Source organism: Chrysemys picta, chromosome 2 (genome assembly GCF_011386835.1).
Source record: "Chrysemys picta bellii isolate R12L10 chromosome 2, ASM1138683v2, whole genome shotgun sequence".
In the NCBI taxonomy this organism is placed as follows: domain Eukaryota; kingdom Metazoa; phylum Chordata; order Testudines; family Emydidae; genus Chrysemys; species Chrysemys picta.
In genome coordinates, this window is record NC_088792.1 from 152,178,679 (window position 1) to 152,199,420 (window position 20,742).

Consider the following 20,742-nt stretch of genomic DNA (forward strand, 5'->3'; position numbering starts at 1 on the left):
CGCCTCTTTGGCCTTGCTGCTCACTGATTGGTTTGTTCCTTTGGAAGGAGCCAGTGGGCGGCTGGATGGACGGTTGAAGTTGCGAAGGGGGGAGCTTTACACAATAGAGGGAGGGCCTTTGGGAAGGCTTGACCAATCAGAGGTAAGAAACGGGGCATTGTTGGCTAAGCTTATTGGAGAATAATAGGTGGGGCGGAACCATGAAAGTTCTAGCCAATCGTAACTTCCGAAGGCGAGAGAGGGGCGGGGCCGTTAGAGCAGTTGTCCTTTTGGACCGCGCAAAGGGTGGTGCTTCCTAAGAATTGGCCAATTAGAAGGTAGCTAAGGGATGGGGCCGGGACCTAAGGCTACTGGGCCAATCAAAGAAAAGAGGCGGGCCTATAACCAAGAGGCGGGAATGTGGACAAAAAGGCCAATCATAGGCGAGGAAAATAGAAGAGAGGGGGGTCTTTATATGAGCCGACCAATTAGAGGCCGGGGCTTGTCTCTGGGTATCCAATGAGCACCGCGCTGGCAGGGGGCAGTGGGTTGGGTTGCGGGGGGGTTGGTTGCCCGGGGTCTGTCAGAGCGGAGCAGGAGGGAGGGGGATAAACATTCGGGCTGTGGAGACCGGCTGTTGCAGCTGCTGCTCCGTGAGGCTCCGCGGCAGGGCGAGCGCAGGGCCCCGGCAGCGGTGTAAGATGGCGGCGGCGACCCGGGTCTGTGTGAACATCCAGATGCTGCTGGAGGCGGCCGAGTACCTGGAGCGGAGAGAGCGAGGTACCGGCCCCCGGAGACGGCAGCCAGCCCGCCCGCCCCCCTTCTCTGGGGCCTGGCTCGGGATCCCGCCTCATCCTCGGGGATAGCGGGGGGGCCTCCCGCCCCGGGAGAGACTGGGGTACCGACCCCCCTCATAGGTCATAGAGCCCCCCCCATAGGAGAGACCGGGGTGCTCCCCCTCCCCCCGCCGGGCCCGCCCCCCATAGGAGAGACCGGGGTGCTCCCCCTCCCCCCGCCGGGCCCGCCCCCCATAGCAGAGACCGGGGCCTGGTTTCGCCCCCCCGCAGGAGAGACCGGGGTGTCGACAGCCCCCCCCACCCTCCCCGCCCGGGGAGAGGGTCCAGGGACCAGCCCCCGGGAGAAGGGCCTCCCCTGAGGCCGAGCTATCCCCGGCGGGGGGTGCTGACCGCAGACCGCTCCCCACCAAGGAGCCAGCGGCCTGCGCCGCCGCTTCCCCCACCCGTCGTCGGCAAAAAGCGGAACCGAAAGGAGCCGGGATCCCATCCCGAGCGCGGAGCCCCCTCTCCCGAGCGGTGACCATCGGCGCTGGCTCCCGCGCCCACCCCGGGAACGCACCGGCTCCCCCTTCCTTAGCCCGGCTGCTGTTACCCCTGCCCCTCGGGGCCCACCCTAATCCCCCTCCCCCATCCGCTCTGCTCCCCCAATCGTCCATCTTGGGGTGTGGAAAGATCCTTACCCCCAGGCACACATTGCAACTCCTGGGGTATAATCCCACCACGCACAAACACCCTGGCTTTTTGTGTAGATCTTTCCACGGAGGGGTGTCCCCTCTAAGAAACAAGTGTCCTGGAGATTCCCATGTATGGAATGGGGAGAAAGGGACCCATCTTCCAGATCCCCACTTCAAAATCCCTATTGCTTGCCGTTTACATGGTTTCCCCCCATGTATGGCGTGGGCTTGTCATCCCCGTGCTGGAAACAATGGATTGCCTGGACCTGGAGGGTTTTGTATAAGGCTCTGTGTGTTATTCATTAGCAGATAACTAAGTAATCTTATTGATTTCCACCTTTGGGCTTCCAAATATGTTCTCCTCCCACCCCCAAATACTCCTGGATGTCTGTATGTTTTGGGCTAACTTAATGATCGAGTGAAATCCTGGCTTTTTTTAGAAGCTGAACATGGCTATGCCTCTATGTTACCCTACAATAACAAGGACAGAGATGCCTTAAAACGGAGAAGCAAGTCGAAGAAAAACAGCAGTAGTAGCAGGTAATGGCAAATATATGGTACTTGCATCTGTGTGTGTGTGATCTGATTTATGCAGACGCTTGTGGTGCAAAATTCTGCCATTTCTACTATGATTATAGCTCTGTGACAATGTTGGCTATGTGTCTTTCGACTTATAACTCACCATACAGTGGTATTTTTAATTAAAGAGTTGTTGTTTTTCTCATTCTGTGCTTTCTCACTTGACAAAGTCTTTGTGTTAACAACTCAGATTTTTAAAACATTCCATTTAGTAACTTTATTTAGGCTTTTTACTTCTATCTTTAACTTGGGAAATGAAGGTACTAATCAGTTTCACTTTTGCTTTCAGTCAACTATATGTTTAGGCTTTTCTGCATTAACACAACAGTTTAATGTTTGGATTGCAAATACTGATGGGGTATGTCCCTATTTAGTTTCAATGCAAACCATTTAAAAAATAAAATGAGGCATGATGTGGTTATAATAAAGGGAATATATTGTAATTATATAATGCCACAGTCAAATTCGGCCCAAACTTTGGTTTTGGCACTTCAAGAAAACAGAAGTATTTTTAACACACCCATTCAGATATCTTTTTATGTCAGTGAAATAAAACTTTTCAACTAGAGCATGGATACTCAAAGGTAAAATTTATAATATTTCTTACTGAGATAGGTGTGCATACATTTAGACTATTGTGTGCATGTTTAACTGCAGTAATATATGAACATAGTCAAACGTTTTGATACTAGTTACTTTCTAGGGAAACCTCTAAAGAACAGAAACTCTCATTTTTTTGCTGTATTTGATTTTGTTTCTCAGAAAATGTGAAATTTTTGCCATGCGACATGATAGAAATGTTTTTTTCTAAAGCTAATTGAAAATTGAAGGAGTCTTATCTTTCATTCAAGATTTATGTGCAATGTTAAATTCAAATTTTCTAACATTTTCTATTTCACTTTAAGTGTGCAGGAATTCTTAACTAAAGCTAAATTATATGACTGAGTGCAGAAAGTGACATGGTTCTAGTTTGACACTTTGATTAAATCTTGCTTCCAGTGCCACTTTTGTTTGACAGCCTGATTTATTTATTGTTCATCTTGAAATCCATCTAGAGATTTGCTGCAGATTATTCATCTTTGGTTTAATATACATCTTGTTCTTGGGGCAGCTAAAAATGCTAAATCACCCATTACTGGAGATGTTTTGCTGGGATTTAATCCATCCAAATTCATTTCAGTCCAAGCTGCTGAACTTTAAATTGGATAGGCAACTTCTGCAAGCCTTTTTTAGTGAAGTTTTTTAGGTCCTAAAGACTTGCAGGTTAAAACTGAAATTCCTGTCTTGTTTTAGGTGCTTGCAACTCTCTCCATTAGTAGTAGTATGTATAAATGCAAACTGCTACTTTTCGGTAATGCTTGTACTGTGATGGAGACTCATAAAAGCCAGGAAGTTCTCCGTTAAAGCTCTGTCCTTAACTCACCCTGTTTTTACTATGGTTAGTGGCCTAAGCTTAGTACGTGATGTGCACCATATGTGCTGCAATATTTTGGTACAGCATAGGAAAAGAAGGATGGCATTTCAGTGTGAACTTTGAACTTGGGTTTTTGTCCCAACCTTGGTGTTTAGAATCTTACTTGGGCTGTAGACTGTCATTTCAGTGCATGTCTAATACAGAACGAATATTGACCAGTGCTAGAGAAAAGTCTAATAGTCCTGATGACTTCTTTGTATCTCTATACTAAGAAGGACATATTTCACAATGTAGATGGAAGGCCTCTCAAATTTAAAGAAATTTTAAGGGTTTGATTTATTGAAGTACAGAAAGATGTCTGAAGGATTTTACAAATGCTTTCCCTCCCCCTCCCCCCCCCCTCTTATTTTTAAACCTTCTGGGCCAAGATTTTGTATGTCATTTTTTGAGAGAGAGAGAGATTTTTGCAGCTGAGTACCCTAGAAATCCTTTAGAAATGGAGGTTGACAGTACAAGAGCTGATTTACTTCTTAATGTATCTAGTGAAAATTTAATCAGCATTTTTTTTTCAGCCTGTCTCACAGAATTCTGTAATTACAATCTTAACTATTAAAATGAATTGTAAAGCTCAACTTTGTAACTGACCTGCAGGAATAGTATATTTAAAGGTGTGCAATGTTGGCATTGGAGAGTGAGCTCTTTCGTATGTATACATCAAGTGCTCTAAAGATCAAATCATAATTAATGGAGAAATAGTACGATAGAGAGAAAGCAGTTTGAGCAAATTCATCTCTAAATATTGTGTGGGTGAGCCTGGCCTGTTTTTAGCTGTTCTGTCTAGGGACTAAATATTTCCTGTTTCATTAGGAAATGTGAAATGGCTCCTTGTTTTAATCAGTTTGATTCTTTAGTGTCCCTTTAAACTTTTTAATTGAGACAAAATCTGCTTTTGTTAAAGTAATACCTAATATTACAATAGCTGAAATATTATTGGGCAAGGGCATAGAGATGGGCAATTACTTTGTTGGACAGCTCTGTATATAGTCAATTTCAGTCTGTGTAGTCTTTTTAGGCCTACCTGACTTCAGTGGAGGGCAGATTAGGTCTTCTATCTCCTGTTTGTGTGAAACTTTCACTGAAATGGGGAAAAAGGCATATGTTAAATAGGAACATCTGATTGTAAAACACAGCTTGGCAAGTGGCCCCAAGTGCATGTATAATACCTGAAGCTACTTCTAATTCTCTTTTTTTTAAAAATGGTTAGATTACAAGCTGACAGTTTCCCTTTAACACCAATTGTGGAGGTGTCTTAGAGTAGCAAGAATTACTTATTTCTGGCCTACATAACAATGGAATGAGTTAATACTGAGTTCATATGGAAAATGGTACAGCCATTTTCCTGTATCTGTAATGGAACAGGTGTTCATTAAAAGGTCAAAGTTCAGAAGTAATCCTAGTTGCATGCCCAAATTCTGCATTTAAATTCTAGAATGTGATCGATATTAACTATAGTATAGTTATAAATAGGTCTGTGTGACCAGTATGATTGCTAGCTGATATTGGACAATAAAATGGTCTGTCTGTTTGTCAGAGAGAGGTGAGGGTATTTTTTTTATATTGAGTTTAAGGTTGGCATTTTATGCTAGGTCTGCAGACCTGTCACTATGCCATAAGCATGGTTAAGCCTGCATCTTTGGAATGGAAATTCTGCAACACTGCTATTCACAAAAATGTGGCAGTGGCTTCTGTAGCTAATTAGAGATACTGTCTCTTTCCCTTTTGGAAGGGGAAGAAGATGGGTACTATGTACACTGGACAGCCATTTAGCTAGTGTAGATATGGTTACTGTGCCCTTCTCTGTATTAACTTCCTGGAAATGGTCTCTGTTTGTTTGGATTTCTGAACACAGAAATTGATTGCTATCAATGTTGCTTTGAAACTGACAAACAAAACACTAACATCTCTTGAAGTTATTATGCTCAGTCTTTCCACTTCAGATAAAAAATATTTGAATACGTTCCAAGTAAAGGAAACTAACGTTTATCACTAAGAGCTGAGAATCTTGTCTACATGGTAATGTGCAAACTATCCACCTTAGGGTTTATGTTGTAAAAATAGAATTCACCAGCTAATAGAACTATATTTTTGGATACAAAACTTAACTGTGTCCAGGAACACTTTACTAATGGTAAGTCCAGAGAGGATGTATTCCATTAACAAACTAGTTTAACAGACATCTGAAACTTTTGGAACCAGTATTGAATTGATATGTCCTATTTAAGACACAACAGACCACTAGTAAACTACAAGTTAATTGTAATGTCTTGGACTCGGGCAGTCATAATTCGGAGGTGAGGAAGGGCTCAAACTTCTTTGTTTCTCTGGTTTTTATCCAGAAGAGTCAGTGGGGGAAACCGGTGGAACCAAAAATACGTCTGTCCTCTTTTCAGCTATTTACAGATGCCCTAGCAGGGGAACTTGTGTCTCCATTACATTTCAGACTAATGTGCCTCCATTTAAATGATCTACTAAGAAATATGGACCTTTCATTCTCAATGGAAATCAAAATATCTTGTGATTTTTTTTTTTAAATGTTTCGAAGCTAAATGTTTGCATTTGAGAACAGATCACTTTAAATAATGCAATCTGAAAGTAAACAAATGGAGCCATGTTAAAATTAATGTCATTAAAAAGCTGGAGGGAGGGGGGAATAACTTACCAAACAAAGATAAAGCTATTATGAATGAAGTTTCTATGAGGGATTGCAAGCGAGTAAAAATACCAAAAATATAATTTGCAGTGACCTCAAAGTATAAGTTCCTAGTGTTGCTTATTTAGCAATAAAATCTGCTTAATTTATTGAAACCTCTAGAAAACACAGTGGGAAAACTGGCACTCTCTGGCTCAGGCACAGGATAAGTCAGATGGAAGGCTTCAGATATATACATTCCATGGTTGTGGTTTTTCCCTCGGGTTTTCTGTCACGCAGTAATGCTATCCCTGAACGATAACAGGCTTCGTTTAAAGCTTTAAAGAGTAGTTGTGGCAGATTTCTGTTATGAGCATGTGTGCATATATTAGGAGGCCTCATTTCAACATTAAGTCAACAGTAACTTGAAAACTATTTAAATCTCTTTAGTTATTCTGGATCCTCTTCTTTATAAGAGAACCCTGCAATAGTTCTCTTGTTTTCTTACCGTTTCCCTAAAATCTTGCAGGGGGAGAAGGAAGAACTTCTGAATTATTTGCAAACCAATATAATACCAATCTAGACTATAACCTTACATTTAATATGTCATTCTTCCATGTAAAAATGAAAAGCATTATAGTCTGTCATTCACTTCTGGAAAAGTTTTCTACAGATCTCCTGTGTTCACGTACCCGATCTTCAGGATATTATTTCTCTACAAAGCTGGTGACTTAGTGATTGAATACAGTGTACAAGTCACATGGTTCAATTGGTATCACTCATTGGTATCCATAGGCCATGGGATCAAATCTGTGTCATGCTCACTGCTGCACTGTTTAAGGTGCCATCCTTTATAAAAAGCTGGAAGCAGAAGTTAAGAATTCAATAAAAGTTAACGAGGATTCCCGTGGCACCTTAAAGACCCAAATTTATTTGGGCATAAACTTTTGTGGGTAAAACACCCCCACTTCTTCAGATGCATCTGAATAAAAGTTAAGGCTACTCGACATTAGGTTGTGGTGCCCAGACTGTCTAAGCACTTGTCTGCTAGTGTTTAATTATTGTTGTGTTATGGTACTTACCTCATTATTTTGGGATATCTGATGTTAAAGGTGCTATTTAAAACCATATTTTATTCTGCAATATAACTCTTAAAGACACAAATATATAACAGTGTTTTCAGGCAAGAGTTACAAATACCACCTAAGAGTAACAAAATTCAGGCAACTTTTCTCCATTTCTTCAGGTTTTTTTTCTTACTTTATATGTAAACTCCTATAAAATGCAAAGTTGGCTTCTCTCATGATGTGAATCTTTTGCACAGCAATAGTGAGATAAATACTTAAAAATCCTCCCCAAACCACCAGTTGGCAATGCACTCAGGGGCATGTCTGAAACTACACTTGACTCTTAATTGATTAGATGTCAAATAGTGTTAAGATGGGGCAATTTGCCATTCTCTTCCTATGCTAAGATAACCACATTTTTGGTCTGCAGCACCATCATGCACTTGGCTTTGCAGCTCTTTCTGGGCTTATATTGCCATTTTGCTGGCAGAAAACCCATACTGTGTTGCTCCACAATTCTTCACTTCGTCCTGGTTGCTTCCGACCTTTTTGCTGTCCCCAGGGTAGCTAGTAGCTTTCTCTGAAGTGCGTTAGTGGCTTGCAGCTCTTGCAGTGAATGGTTACAAAAACTGTTGCATTGATATTCTTAATCACCGTGCATGTAGTTATCTGCAACTGACAACCATTAAATAACTAATTCCTTGTTTATCTTTCAGGTCAACGCACAATGAAATGGAAAAGAACAGGTGAGTTTGTAGGATTCATTAAGTATTTGCACTAACTTTTATTCCATTCCCCTGTATCCCCCACTGGGATTGTCCAGGTCCTCCTTTCAATGGAGCAGTAATACCAGAGGGACGTGCAAGGTACATCTTCAGGCAGGACTGATTCTCTGAGCAGTCTCTAAATCTAAGAGTTCAGTTTTATTGAAGTTGTTTTTTTTGGGGGGGGGGGGGGGGGAGAGGTACCCTTGAGTACTCTTTTAGCTTACCCATATAGGCATGGGTAAGCTAAAATGTCACTTTAAACTGAAAATTGGTGTGGAAATATATCCTGCTTTCTGACCACAACATCTATCTGCAGTAAGCAAGCATAAACTGCAATGTGGGGGAGAATGGCAGTTCTGTGTGAGCTCAGATGTGTGCATTACAGCAACTAGAGACTACTGATTCTAGGAATTATGTTTTCATCAATCCCAGATCTTCTGGGCCTCTTACCTGGAATATGTTGTTCATCCTTCAGAGTCTAAGTGCTGATCGGGAACATTTCCTCATAATACCCGTGTGCAGTTATTCCATAACTGCCTTCAGCAGTATTTCTTGGACCTTTTCTTGAAGCTACTGGTTCTGATCACCTTCTGTCAGGGTACATAGGTCTAGATAGACCACTCATCTGATCAACTATCGCACTGTTTGTGTCCTTAGCACTATACAGAATTTAACCTGTTTTTTGTTGGCTGTTTTGACAAGGTTGTGGCATCATTAAATCTGCCCTTTTACCCTGTATCTTGGTAAATGTACTTTGCAGTCAAGACACAGGAACATGGTTTTTAAGACTATAGCACTTTAAAATTGGAGAACTTCATAAGAGGGCTTAAACTTTTGTTTTCATCTCTTTTGGCTCAGTCAGCATACTTCTTGCTGGGAGAAGGGCTATTGTGTATGAATACTTGTAAAGTGAGGTATCCTTGTGTTTGTGGTGCTTCGATAAGTAACTTGGTAGTTTGGGAAAAGAAAATAACAAGCTGACACTCCCCTTAGTGTGAAACCCCAGGCTACCATAATAGTTGTAAAAAGAACAGGAGTACTTGTGGCACCTTAGAGACTAACAAATTTATTAGAGCATAAGCTTTCGTGGACTACAGCCCACTTCTTTGGATGCATGGCTCTTTTATGATCTATTACAAGATGTAAATTGCAAATTTCTCATTAGCTAGCTCTGTCAGAGTTCAGTGTAAGCTTTTGGGTAGTTACTTTCCAGAGTCACAAAATTATCACTTGATAACTTGAGAAACTAAAGAAAAAATGCTTTTAAAAGCTATTGAATACATTGTATCTCTCCTACTTACTCTGCAGTAGCAACTACACCATAGCTGTATTGAAATCCTGTTTAAATTATTGTCCAGACAATGAAGTACAGCAAGTGTCATTTATTTTAAGCTCTTATCGAAAAGGTGATTAGGAAAACAGCCAGTATATTTCTCTGGAATGTATTCTCTTTCTAAATAAAATTGTTATTCTCCCATTGTTGTACATGTAGGAGTGAAACAAAGTATTTTGATGTCTAAGACTTTAACTGCTGCTAGTCTCAAGAGTTAACGACTTAGATGCCTTATGGAGACTTTAAAGTGGCTCCTCAACGTTTCTGTACACAAAGAGTTAATATCAAGCTGTTAGGACTTCGCAGTTATTCAAAAGTTCACCTCTACCTCGATATAACGCTGTCTTCGGGACCCAAAAAATCGTACTGCGTTATAAGTGAAACCACGTTATATCGAACTTGCTTTGATCCACCAGGGTGTGCAGTGCTCCTTCCTCCTCCTCCCCCCCCCCCCCCGAGCACTGCTTTACTGTGTTATCGGGTCGCCTTATATTGGGGTAGAGGTGTACTAATTTTGCAGTCAACATTGGTTATCTGTTTGGAACTTGAATAGTGTGGGAACCAGTTTAACTTGATGATTGGGGCCAAATTCTGGTTAGATAAATACCACATCGCATCTAAGATGAAAATTAAGCTTGTTGTTAAGCATTATCCTTAATGTAAGGAATCTGATTACTTTCATTACAATGGACTTGAAAGATCAATTGTCTCTGACAGCAAACTTTATTAATTGAGGAATTTGGCTTTGCCAATGGGAGAATTTTGTCTAATCTAAAACTGTGGTTGTATTGTCACTCAGTAAAAATTATGCTGAAATATGCTTTAAAAGAAGTTTTAAGCATAAATCTGCTTATGTAAAGTAGAAGTTGGAGCTGGAAAATCAAGGGTCATGCTGAGTCACATGCTAGATTTCTAGGAATCTCACTTGCTGTTGTACAAACTCCATAATGTTAAGGGTTTGACATCTAACAAGTGACTTTGAAATTAACCTGATGCCCACTACAGTCTCTCACTTAAGTATTGTGGACCATAGTTGTATTACCTCTATAGGTACGACAGACAGTTCTTGTGTAACTCCATTAAGGCAGGTTGGCTAAGTCTGTTCTGAAGGTAGGAGATCTTATTTTGGGGTTGCAAACAGTGTTAAGCAGGGATTCGTCACTGGGCCCCATCATTGGATTTACTATAGGAGTAAAGATTATCCACTCTGTTTGCTTACATAAAATGCTTTCAGAACTACAGTGCAAATGATTGTTTGTTTAACTTGTAGTGTGCTTAGAGCAAGATATGCAGATAATTGCAACATCTCAATTTGAACTTCTTATGACAATTAGACATTTCAAAGACAGGTTATGTTGCAACCACTGCCAAATAATATGACCTGAATGTCAGGATCAACAAGAGCATTTGAATAGTATTGAAACTCACCTGTCTTGGAACTATCCTCACTCCCAATATCCTAATGAAGCAGTTTCCTTGAGTATCTAAAAAGCTAGCTCTGCATATTGTCATCCATGTGCCTGCTGTATGAAAGCAACTGGGCATTTCCCTATGTGCAAGGATCAGATTAAACAGTGTACCCTGTATATATGGACTTCTAGCCACTGTCAAAGTGCTAGAGAACTCCTGTAGTGGAAGTTGAATACTGTAGCATAGCCTTGATGAGGATGCAACTTCACTAAATGAATTGTTTATGAATGGAGATGCATACACCAGAGCAATTGATCTGAAACTGGCTAATGGGAAATAAACAAAGGTAGGCAGAGGAAACATTTGTAAAGGTGCATTCAGAGTTTACAGCTGTGTAATACTGACATGCTACATTAGAGGAGTTACAGTTGTCAATGGAATTAACGTGATGGGGTGAAGTTGTTTGAAAATAGTTGGTGCACCCAGGAAGCAGTGTCAGGTAAGCCTTCAATTGCAGCTGATGTCACCCTTGAAAACACTAGTTTCAAATCTCCTTCTGACCAAATGCATAAGGCATCATTTAACCTCTGCGGGCTGGAGACTGGGCTCTGGGACCCCACAAAGGGGGAGTGTCCCAGGGATGAGGCAGGAGCCCAAGTTCTAATGTCCTCACTGCAATTTTATAGCCCTGCAGCCTGGCCCTTTGAGACCTAGTCAGCTGACTAGGGCTCGCTGCAGGTGTCTTATTGCAGCATAGACATTTTCAAAAGCTCTCAGCTTTGGTAACTCTGCCTTGAAGGTGTGGCGAGACAATAAAGGGCTTGGCTTTTTTCCTCCCCAGAGATGCTGAGTACCCATAACTCCTATGAAAAACAGTGGGAGCTGTGGGTGCTTAACACTGCTGAAAACCAGCCCTAAGTCACTGGCTCAAGGTCCTATGCATGCTAATTTAGACCCATGGCAGAGCTGGACTGTGACTAGAACTTAGATGTCGACTGATTAGAGGAAAAGACTGGAGCCAGGACAACATTCCAACAAAATGAATGTTGTGTGAAATGTCTTGTTTCTCTAAAGCATTGTGACCAAAACACTCATCAGTCAATGCTTTTTACCTTAAATGTAAGGTTAATACTTAATGGTCAGGTCTGTATTTGAAGTGCTCTTAACACTTTGCTGACTTACAAACCTTGGATAGTAATTCAGAAGACCACACCTCATAGTGCTGTTTCTTGTTCAGTCTCTTTCTCCTGGCTATTCACAGATTATTTTTAAGACACCTTTGGTTTTAAGAATATATTTACACTGCCTCTTGCACAACACAGCAAAAGGCTGATCTACATAGTACCACCAGAGAGCCAATGTAAAACACTTTACAGAATGAAGAGATGTAAATAGTGGTGCCCCCAGGGGATCTGTACTCGGACCAGTACTAGTCAACATATTCATAAATGATCTGGAAAAAGGGATAAACAATGAGGTGGCAAAATTTGCAGATGATCCAAAACAACTCAAGATAGTTAACTCCAAAGCAGACTGCGAAGAGTTACAAAGAGATCTCACAATATTAGGTGACTGGGCAATAAAAAGGCAGATGAAATTCAATGTTGATAAATGCAAAGTAATGCATTTTTGGACAACATAATCCCAACTCTACATATAAAACGATGGGGTCTAAATTAGCTGTTACCACTCAAGAAAGAGATCTTGGAGTCATTGTGAATAGTGCTCTGAAAACATCCACTCAATGTGCAGTGGCAGTCAAAAAAAGCTAACAATGTTTGGAATCATTAAGAAAGGGATAGATAATAAGACAGAAAATATCATATTGCCTCTATATAAATCCATCTTGAATACTGCATGCAGATGTGGTTGCTCCATCTCAAAAAAGATATATTGGAAAGAGGCAACAAAAATGATTAGGGGTATGGAACAGCTTCCATATGAGGAGAGATTAATAAGACTGGGACTTTTCAGCTTGGAAAAGAGATGACTAAGGGGGGATGTGATAGAGGTCTATAAAATCATGATGGGTGTGGAGAAAGTAAATAAGGAAGTTTTATTTACTCCTTCTCATAACACAAGAACTAGGGGTTACCAAATGAAATTAATAGGCAGCAGGTTTAAAACAAACAAAAAGTAGTATTTCTTCACGCAACGCACAGTCGACCTGTGAAACTCTTTGCCAGAGGATGTTGAGGGCCAAGACTATAACAGGGTTCAAAAAAGAACTAGATAAATTCATGGAGAATAGATTCATCAATGGCTATTAGCCAGGATGGGCAGGGATGGTGTCCCTAGCCTTTGTTTGCCCGAAGCTGGGAATGAGTGACAGAGGATCTTACTTGATGATTAACTGTTCTATTTGTTCCCTCTGTTGTATCTGTCATTGGCCACTGTTGGAAGACAGGATATTGGGCTAGATGGACCTTTGGTCTGACCCAGCATGATCGTTCTTATGTATTAGTACTCCCTATACTGTAACTAAAAATTGGGCTCTGTCAGTCTGGTGGACTTTTTTTGCACTGTTGAACATTTCAGAATTGAAAGGCTTTTCTAATAAGATGGGAAAGCATAACTATCTTAATCGACTATTAGCTCAAGAAATACCTCAAACCAGTCTTTCAAAACTGTTGCTTTTCTTAAAACGTATTTCAAAGTACTGCATACTGGGTACAGCAAGTGGATACTATGAAGACATGTCTTGTAGCTGAGAGTAGCCATTTCTGATATAAAAGACTTAACATTAAAACCTGTCTTATCCTGTAGGATCATTATTATTGTTTGTGGAATTAATTTGTTCACTGACATAAAACCTGGGGACATAAACAACCTGTTGTAGTAAATGGTGCAGAATTATAGATTGTCATGAGAAATGTTTGATCAGGTCTAAACTTAGAAGTTTTGCCAGCATAGCTACATTGGCGGGGGGAGAGAGGGAGGAGAGGGGAATCATAACTCTAATCGACATACCTATGCCAGCAAAAACACTAGTGTAGATGCAGCTTATATTGGCAAGAGTCCTTTTGTCAATAACTAATCTTATTCAGGGAACTAGGATAAGCTATAGAAGCAAAAGCCCGCTTTTACCGGTATAAGCTGTGTCAAATCTAGGACGATTTGCCAGTATAACTATACTGGCAAATCCTTTCTCTTGTAGACAAGGTGTTAGTAACCAGCAGTGGATGTGGCTAGAAATGCTCATGGAAGAGATTGTGTTGAATAAGGTGATGTGTACCTGCTCTACTTCACATGGTAGCACCTGCAGTAGGTGATCACAGTAGTTACTTTACAGTAGGGTAGGGAAACTATATACTGCTTGAGCGCTGATTGGGAAAAACATTATTGGCATGTATTGGGCTTTACATGATGTGCAATGTGATGTTGCTCTTCCTGTTTTCATTTTTAATTATACCACCTTAACGATTGATGTAGTTCTTGAATTTTAATATGCATGAAGATGGTCATGGGTATAATGAGTGTAGATTGAAATTTTTCTCTAGCTTGTCCTGCCGCTTAACATTTTCAGTGTAATTGAAACTTACTTTCTTCCAAGCCATTGTACCTCTGTTTCTGGAATGCTAGTGCTTCATAGTACAGCTCTAAGGGAGAAAATGCATCTGAAATTATGCCAGGATGCACAATTCATCTTCCAAAAATAGAAAGGAATGGATATCCTTATTCTTCTAACACCAACTGCTGATGTCACCAATTGTATTCTTTACTGTTGTTATATTTGCCATAGCTGCTTGCAGATGTGAGGTCCTCTTGAATGTTGCCTAATCCTACCTAGTTGCTGTTGACCACAGAATGAATATTTACATGATGTATGAACTTTGGATTTTACAGACGTGCTCATCTGCGGTTGTGTCTGGAGAAGCTGAAAGGGCTGGTACCACTTGGGCCTGAATCCAACAGACATACTACACTGAGTTTACTAACAAAAGCTAAATTGCACATAAAGGTGAGTTCAAGTTAGTTTAATCATGTAAGTGAGCACGCCAAGCATTACTGAATGCTGTAAAAACTATTGCTTGACAACAAATTGTGGATAAAATCCTGTTTCAGAACCAGTTCTTTTGTCATGTCCACTTCTGAAGTCTGTCTCCTGCAAACAAGAGAAGTAATCTTCACACATATGACTGAAATGGCATAGGGATGAAAAGGACAATGATTGTTCCCCAAAATAATTTCCTGCTGATGCTCTTAGTCGCAATCAGTGAAGACCAGATCTGTCTAAAAGTTTTTAACTTAATTTCTCAGTCTCTCCGGGGGGGGTCTAAAAATAAGTTTCAGCTTGGTGGACTGCTTCTTACCTCCAGCTGTAGCTGGACTGGTCAGTGCTTAAAGTAGCAGGATGAAGCTCTATGCTCCTGCCAGTGAAGAGATGGGAGGAAAAAGTTCCCAAGAGGGTCACCTTTGTAGGTTCAAAAAGCTTCAGCGCTATGGACAGTAGAAACCCTTTGATCTTGATTCAGACACTAAGATCAGCCTTCATTCTGACCCTATAATGGTAAGTGTTTCAAGTTGGTTTTTTTTATACTTTTGTTGAGAAACATCAGTCTCCTGATGTTATGATTTGTCTCAAGGAAAACACTGACACACACTGAAACATGGAATCCATATGAATTGTATACCTGAAGACCTTACTATTTAAAGGAAGAAATATCTCTCTTCTAGCCAAGAGTTAAGATATAACAATACTAGCTTTACAATAGCACCCTGACAGGGAGAAAAGGCTTTGATTCCTAAGCTAATTGTGATGCTGTAACTTATAGATGCTAGTTGGTTAACATTTTTCAGACATGCTAACATGGTTAAACTGGCTGACCGGCTCAGCTGTGGATTCAGGCTATTGTTAATCAAGACTCTGTCCTTGTATACAAATTTTTTCTCATCACAATTATCTATGGACGTGATTTTAATGTTACGTCTCACGTATATTACCGTAGCATCCAGAGGCCTGAGTTGGGACCTTCAGACTGTTGGGCATTGTACAAATATAAAATCTGTGCCCCAAGGAGTTTCTCAATATTTGTACTGTTCGATAGCTTGCTTCTTTTTTAAAAAAATTAATAAATAAAAAAAATATTTAACTTTCAGTTGAATGGTTTTGATATCTTTCCTTAGCAATACCAAATATTTTTAGAGTACATAGTATTGTTAAGTGGAAGATCAAGGAGGTGGCACTGAGGGACTTGGTTGGCGTCAGTCTGATTACAAATAGCTAGCTATCAAAGACTTGGAATGTATATTAATAGGATTGAGACACTGCCAGATAATTGCATAAAAACAATTTTGAGAGGGAAGCATTATTTATACACATCCCCATGTGGCCATTAGATAATTCTAATGCAGCAATAGCTCAATCCTAACCGTGCTCTGTGAGATCTGGCTCTTGCACCAAAGCCCAGCAGGAAAAAACCTTCCCCTGTTGTGGCCACACCATGAGAACACCCAAACTTCGTTTCTTTCCCACTGGCCAAGTAAACAGGAAAAGTCTGCTTCTGTAAATTCTAATGAACTCTGTTTACTTCCAGTGTACTGTGATGCATGGGATGGGGTTAAGGGGAGGGGAGAGATGAGTTGTCTTGAAAGTTCAAAGAGTTCCTGCTCTGGATAAGCAAATGTGCATTTGGTATGTGAGGCATTTGGAATAACTTCAGCTTTGGTGCTGGTTTTGAAAACAGCTTTAACTGGCAGTCGCCTTTATTGGTGACCAAAGTCTTGTCTTGTTGAGATGAGTGGAGATGCTCACCGTGCATATGACAGCACAGGATGATGCTTTGTGTACAGATGGCAACACAAACCTCAAACCTTTAGCAAGTCTGAAATGCTGACCGTGCAATTAAGGGTGTAATAAAGCAGATATATTTTCACTTGAGCTATGTGCTTCAATTGTTTTCCTTTTAAAATTTTCTTTGGCTCATAACTACCTCGAATACGTACTCTTAAAATGTGTAGAACATGCTGACCTAGATTCAAATGCAACTACCTGTCATCAGTCACCTAAAGCCATAGTTAGGCACCTAAGTGACCTGTCTTTCAAAGGTGCTGAGCACCCATGTCTGAAAATTAGGCCACTTGCTTAAGTGTGTGAGCTTGTAAATGTTGGCCTTAGTCCATAATGTCCAGAAGAACTAACAATGCCTTTTAACCCACAGAAGCTTGAAGACTATGATAGAAAAGCAGTACACCAAATAGATCAATTGCAGCGAGAACAGCGGCATCTGGAAAGGCAACTGGAGAAGCTGGGTATAGAAAGAATAAGAATGGACAGTATAGGATCTACTGTTTCTTCAGAGCGTTCGGATTCTGACAGAGGTGAGTCACTCATTTGGCTAAGAATATCTATACTTGTAGCTGAAACCTTAAAATGCTTTATCAGGTTGTTCCAACACTACTCTCTTTTGCTTACAGAAGAAATTGATGTGGATGTCGAAAGCACAGACTATTTAATGGGAGACCTAGACTGGAGCAGCAGCAGTCCTAGTGATTCAGATGAAAGAGGAAGCATGCAGAGCGTCTGTAGTGATGAGGGCTATTCCAGCTCTGGCATTAAGAGATTAAAGCTGCAGAACAATCACAAGCCTTGTCTCAGTCTATAAGAAGCAACTCAGTAGCTGTTCCATCCATTGCAGTTTCCCTGTTGGATCTTATTAGGTAGTATATTGGACCGTCCCACAATTCTCTTGCACGTAAATTTAATGTACCACCAACATTAGCGAAATCAGCTTTGCCTAAGTCCTGAAACAGTGCATAGGGTTGTGGGTTATAAGCTACTCTCTGGAGCACACATCTGATTGCATCCACTAGCTTCTCTTTCTGTCAGTAAACTCATCTCTGTGAGACACTACATTCCAACCAAATTTTGAAGTACCCAAGAATATTTTAGCAGTAATAGAGAGCTAAAAAACCCTCTTTTTTTTTTTTGCCTTGATGTTGTTGTCTAGTATTCTAGACCTACCTTGTCTTTGCTTAGCAACATAATATATCTAATATCCAGAACTAGTGGCTAAACATAACTTTGTTTGATCAACAATCTGAAAGGGGAACCCAACTTCCTCATAGTACAGATCTGGAAATGGGTGGACTAAACTTTCAAAAGTAGAGTGTGGAGCATTTTAGCTGTCCTGTCTCTGATACTTCGAGATTTTGCTACACAATTCTCACAACTGTTGCTTTGGAAATTTACTCCTATATATTATGGGTATTGCATTTTTAGTAGTGTGGCTGTATTACCACCTGACCCAGTCCTCTTGACCTAACTCATTCAAAGCTCCCATTGACTTAAAGTTCAAAGGGCTGTATATTTGCGGCCTTTAGTTTCAAGAGTAACCCCATTGAACTCTATCTCAGATTAGCAGCCAGCAAATGACAGTGGGAATTTTGACTAGTGCGGGACAGTGGGACCAATTTTGAGACGTTCTGAGTAGCTCTTGGAAGATAGTAGGTAATCAGCACCTCGCAGGATTGGGCTGCAAGACCTTGGCAACACAGATATACTGCTCCACCTCTTGCAGATACCTTGATAGGATGTCTTCAGCCTTGCACATCCCAGTTTCTTTAATACCTAAACCCAAATGGTACTATTTCTCTAGTGCAATTTATTGTGACCTCATTGCATTACAGCTGCATATTACTGTTCTAGGCAAGTTTTCCTAGAAGTTTGTTCTTGCTTCTCATCTCTGGGACAATTCTTTTCTACCTCAGAGAGATGAACAAAGATTATCTCAATCCCTTTAGCACAAAAATAATTATGCCTCATTTTGTTTCTATAAGCAATGCTTGGTCCTCCTCAAATCTGTCTTACTACAAATTTTAGCAATAACTGAGTGATGAAGCTAGCTGTGCTAACTTTGGGTGTCAGTGATTGGGCACATTTTACAGGATGTTGCTAATACTACCTTACTACAATTATTCAGTGAAGTGCTATTCGCATTAAAGCTCTTCCTCACCGGGTTGAATTATAAGGCACTCTAAAACTGGCTCATAAAAGATTTTGTTGCCAGCCTAAACCTTAATATTTTCCCCCCAAAAATGTGGTTTTCAACCTTGCAACATTTTCATTTAAGCTAAATAGAGCACATGTAAATGTACATAATACACATGATCTATAAATAGTATTTATTCATTTTATATAAAATTAATATAATGGAGATACATTCTTATGCCTTTGTGCTTTTATAGATGTTCTGGAAACTTTGTATGTAGAGGTCTGCTAACAGATAGAGAAATATATATATATATAGAGAGAGAGAGAGACAGATTTCTTCAGTCCTCTTTGCTTGAAACATTTTAAGGTCTTTATATTCAGCCCACTTGGCAAACTCCTCACAATGAATATTCAATATTTGATTCTGGTAATACAACCAGCTGGTACAAGGTAACCAGAGAAGCCCTAATATCCAACTGAGCAATTTTCACTATATAAAAGGGCTATGTAGCTTATTTAGTGATGGTCAACAAAAGTGGGCTTTCACACTTGCCTGCAGTCTTTAAAAATGCAGTTCATGAGACTGAACTAGTCAAGCTGCCAAAAGCCACTAAGACACTCTGTAAAGTGCAAATGAGCAAACTATATAAAATTTAGATTTTTCTTAAAATATCCTCAAGCTATTTTTGGATAATTTGAACTCTTTAAAAAAAGAAAAGATGGGAAATGGGGCTAGTGGATTGCTAAAAATCTCCAAAGTATATTCTTTTTGTGTGCTATGCTTTAAAAAAAAAAAAAAGGAAATTTTTTAAACAGCTGGAATTTTCAGATGTCCAGCAGATTTGCACTGAACTACAACTTGTATGCCTTTTGCATTTGTAAGCCTGCTTCCTGAGTACAAGCAGAGAATCTTCAGAGAGCTAGCTCAAAACCTGTAAACTAAAAAAAAATGTTGAATATCTGCACTTTGAGGTCCTTTGCTCAATATGTTTTTTCCTTGAAACCTCTTGCTTTCCCCCCTTCAAATAAGTGTTGCATAAACTGCCTCACAAAACCAAACCTAGAGTTGCAGATATTGCTATCTTTAAAAAGTAGCAAAGTAACTTTAGATATTTGGAAAGTGTCGGAGGGGTATATTTGAAATATTAAATTGTGTACTTTGTGTGTTTTTTTTTTTTTTTTTTTAATTTAGAAATACTGAGTCTTAAGGCTTCAGCGTAATGTATTTTTAATTGTTGTGCCTTTTGAGTTAACTACATTCTCTTTTTTTTTTTTTTTTTTTTTTTCCCTTTGGTGAAATATTGAGTGTTTTGTCCCTATATAAAACAGTAATTATTTGACCTTTGCACTGTTTGGATGTGGTCCTCTCAATTTTGATGGCATAGAAAATGTTGAACTTTGAAAATGATGCACTAATGTCAAAACTGACACAAGGGTATACGTGGTGTCTTTTCCAAAACTCTAGGCGGGTGCAGTAAATTTTGCTACTGTGGGCTCTAAAGCCACTTTTGTATTGGCTAGGACCATCCTTGGCAGCTTCAAATCTCTCTGGTCCTCTTTGCTAGTCAACAAGCCTCAGGCAGCTAAGTCTACTTCCAAGGCTGCTGAAATGGTAGCATTTTTCTCTGTTTTGCCAGCCTTTTCCTCGAATTCACTGATCCACCAGCATTATTACTAAAGCTGCAGAAAATAAAAAAAAATTGTAGATTGTTAGGGGAGTGAGGGACTACTTGAATATTCCAAGTTTACGATTGATAGTTGCACAGATGTGTGTAAATATAAAACACACTTTTTCTTGTGAAAAGGGCAGATTAAAAAATACTGCCATCAGTAACTAAGTTTCAGTGAAAATGGTGAAACCAAGCACACGCTCAATTGGAAGAGAAATCCGAAACTCTTGCACTTAATAATCAGAGCAGAGAAAACAAATTTGCAGTAACTTATGTGTTAATGATGGTCTGTCTTAAACATCTTCAAGTACTGTTTGTACCTATTGAGCTTGTTTTCCTGAGTGTTGAGCACCCAGAATCTAATTGCTTCTACAAAGCAGAGCTTTCAACTCTTCACGGTGCTGGTAGTTACATCTTGTGAATTTCCAGG

At 40.1% G+C, this 20,742-nt stretch overlaps 1 protein-coding gene across 2 annotated transcripts; it reads left to right on the forward strand.

Annotated features, from left to right (window-relative positions):
* The first annotated feature begins 481 nt into the window (after nt 1-481).
* MXD1 (MAX dimerization protein 1) lies at nt 482-19,527 on the forward strand. Of its 2 annotated transcripts, none has more exons than XM_005285226.4 (6): nt 482-759; nt 1,891-1,990; nt 7,916-7,945; nt 14,556-14,670; nt 16,871-17,030; nt 17,127-19,527. In XM_005285226.4, exons 1-6 carry the CDS (start codon nt 681-683, stop codon nt 17,312-17,314), a joined length of 672 nt encoding a protein of 223 aa, XP_005285283.2. In that variant the 5' UTR covers nt 482-680; the 3' UTR covers nt 17,315-19,527. The 2 variants fall into 2 exon arrangements, with proteins under 2 accessions (XP_005285283.2, XP_005285284.2); XM_005285227.4 differs by having other exon boundaries at nt 553-759; nt 17,130-19,527.
* Nucleotides 19,528-20,742: the final 1,215 nt, after the last annotated feature.